We start from the raw sequence: 2,858 nt of genomic DNA, 5'->3' as shown, positions 1-2,858 counted from the left end.
ACAAAGGTTCCATCTCACAAAACATAATGGAATGTAAAAACTTTGACGCTCAATATCTCTGAACTGCCCTAAACGTAGATAGAACCTTATCATTCTAAACTCAACATGTTAAATGTAGCCTTATTAGAAAACATAGTAAGCGTATGATCTATGATGAGACAAACCCGAAAGTCACTCGAACCGAATACCGACACCGGAGCCCCTAATGCCCCCCTCCCTCCATTGGGAGGACGCGCACAGTCTCGGAGCTTTTTCTCCGTGCTCGGTGACGTCAGTCATCTCCTGAAAGCCAGTAAGTCACTCCGGGAGTGGAGCCGCTTTGGAAGGGACACAAGTAACCAAGTAGGGATAGAGAGAGAGACAGGCAACGCCGAGTCCCAATACCAGTCACGTAAAACTGCACAACGGGAATATTTTCCACTGTCACAGCGAGAAGAGTAGAACTGATTTTTTTACCCCGGAGCTGGGGGGAACTGTCCGCGACACTCCCGCAATGGATAGAGTTTTAACTTGTCTCATTGCTGCGGTCAGCTTAACGGTCTCGGTTCGAGGAGGAGAAGCATTCAAAGGTAAGACTTGTCTTTGATCTGTTCTCAATATTGTATTGTGTTGAGTGCATGTTGTTTGATCAGCAAAGGGTGTTTGAAGTAGGGTTAACGGTCCGTGGCGCTCTCCGTCGAGGAACGCACATTCCGAAGTTCTCCAGGCAAGATCTTGCCCAGCCTATTACTACATTACATCCAAGTTTTCTGCTGGAAAAAGACCTCTTATGTGTTCTCTTACATTCTCTTTGTTTGTACGAGATTGGGTACTTTGCATGAATTGGGCACATGAATTGCTTTATGCCGCTTTGCGTATTAATAGCTGACTTTGAAAGAGCGACGTGACTCAGCCCAGCGCATTAGAAACTTTTATGCAGTTAGTCAGCGCTGTGGAACGCTGCTTGACCGAATACAGTGAAGTAGAATCTGGAGATTTTCTTCCATTTTGGATTTTAGGTGTACAGTGGCAAAGTTTCAATTATTTCCCACTCATTCATAATAACATACAGCAGTTGAACAGAGTTAGCTTTGTGCTGGCAGCTATTTTGGATAGGAAGTGGACTGAGTGCGCCTTGTAATCAACTTTTTCCTGTTTTCGAGCCCGACCTAATTCATCAGTTTCAAGTTGACATACCATAAAGGGGAATGAAATAGCAGCTGTATTCAGTTTACTCTGAGTGCACACTGAGTGTGTCATGTCAGATTTGGAGTGACTACTATCCTGTGGAAGCCTAAGCTTATCAAAGCAAGCCGTTACTTTTTATAGATGTTAATCCTAAACGTGAATCAAGGGAGGTTTGAATAACATAAAAATAATGTTTCTAACAAACTTGAATTGGCTGTGTTGTATAGCATTGCATAGGCCCGACAGGTATTAATTATTATTAGAAGTATCAATGCATTGTTTTTTTTACTGGCAAAGTGCCAAAGTGAAGGGCTGGGCAAAGCTTGTAATACCATGGGATAACAAAGGATATACTATAGGATGTGCATGGTTTAGCATTAGTACAGGTGAGATGATTTAACCCTCATCAAACAAGGTGTGCATTGTCATAGAATTGTGGACGCATAACTTCTGGGGAAATGTGCATTGATACACGAAAAAAGCTGCACATCTGGTCATGCAACTGTTGTAACCGATGATGATCATTACATTAGGCTAACTTTGATGTGATATTAGATGTGATAAGGATATTTAATCCAATTATATATATTAGATATATATATATAGATATATTCATGTTTTTAGATGTGTTTATTGGTGAACTGGTTCTGGTTCTGAGAGGGAAAACTCAACTGTAGTTTTGTTTATCCATCCATCGCCTTGGAGGTTGTCAAAGCTTTATGATAAAACAATAACGTTGTACTATTTGACATTCTGTTTTATGTCTATAGTAGGCAACAGATATAAATGTATTAATAATGTTATACTTTTGATATTCAATTGTGTTTTAATAGATTGATCATCATCATTTTGGGTGTGCACTGTGCACAAAATGTTTTTTTAATTTCAATATTTCAAGTGCATTAAACGATATACAATTTCACAATTTCTGTGATTTGATTTGAAATACTGACTGATTTGATGGCCTGTTAGTATCGCGCCCAGTTGCATACCACTGTCCCCATCCCTCTCCAGCCTCTCACTGCCTGTACATGCCTAATGGTGGCAGCATCGCACACACATAGCTCCGCATAACGGCCCTATGTACGAGCAACATTTGGTCCGCCGCAACCTCATCAAATAACTTTCCCCCCCTCCAACACCCATTAAAAAAAAATCACAAACACGCTAAACAAAGAATAGTTTATAATGGAATGTAAATAACCATTTTGTGTACTTGCCAATCAGGGAGTACAAAAGCGGCAGTGGAATTACAAATGCAAATTAAGTGAGCCTTTTTATTTAATGTAAAAATGATTAGTAACAAACTAATTAAAAAGTGGCTGCAGCTGTTGTTCTCCCCAAACGTTGCGTTGTTAGAATAGCATTCCCCCACATGTAAGCTATCCCCGATCCCAGCACTGTTAATAGTGGCAACCATGCGAGGATAGATTAATTTAATGTGGCTGCATTGCAATTCCCATGCTTGCATCTTTCAAATTAGTTCTCCATAAAAAAGTAACGCATACCACTTGACCATTGTTGTTGTAGAAAACACATTGGAGGGTCTGCTGTTTCCTGTGGAAGTACTGGATGTACTGGCTTAATTGTGTTAATGTTGAGTATGATGGAGTTGTTGTTCACATCATGGCAAAACCGTCAAATGACTTTACCGAAGGCTTCCAAGTGCATGTTTATTGTACTTATTTGCA

General features: G+C 40.3%; 1 protein-coding gene across 1 annotated transcript in view; it reads left to right on the top strand.

Annotated features, from left to right (window-relative positions):
* Positions 1-493: 493 nt before the first annotated feature.
* LOC308169755 (receptor-type tyrosine-protein phosphatase mu-like) overlaps positions 494-2,858 on the top strand; it is a gene marked incomplete at both ends in the record, with an annotated part of 191,607 nt that continues 189,242 nt past the window's right edge. Inside the window, 1 exon segment of the mRNA XM_080544493.1 lies at positions 494-569. Coding sequence (XP_080400619.1) covers positions 494-569 — 76 coding nt within the window.

Source organism: Nansenia antarctica (assembly GCF_963989245.1).
Source record: "Nansenia antarctica genome assembly, chromosome: 13".
Lineage (NCBI taxonomy): Eukaryota > Metazoa > Chordata > Actinopteri > Argentiniformes > Microstomatidae > Nansenia > Nansenia antarctica.
This window is presented reverse-complemented; position numbering and strand designations above follow the sequence as displayed.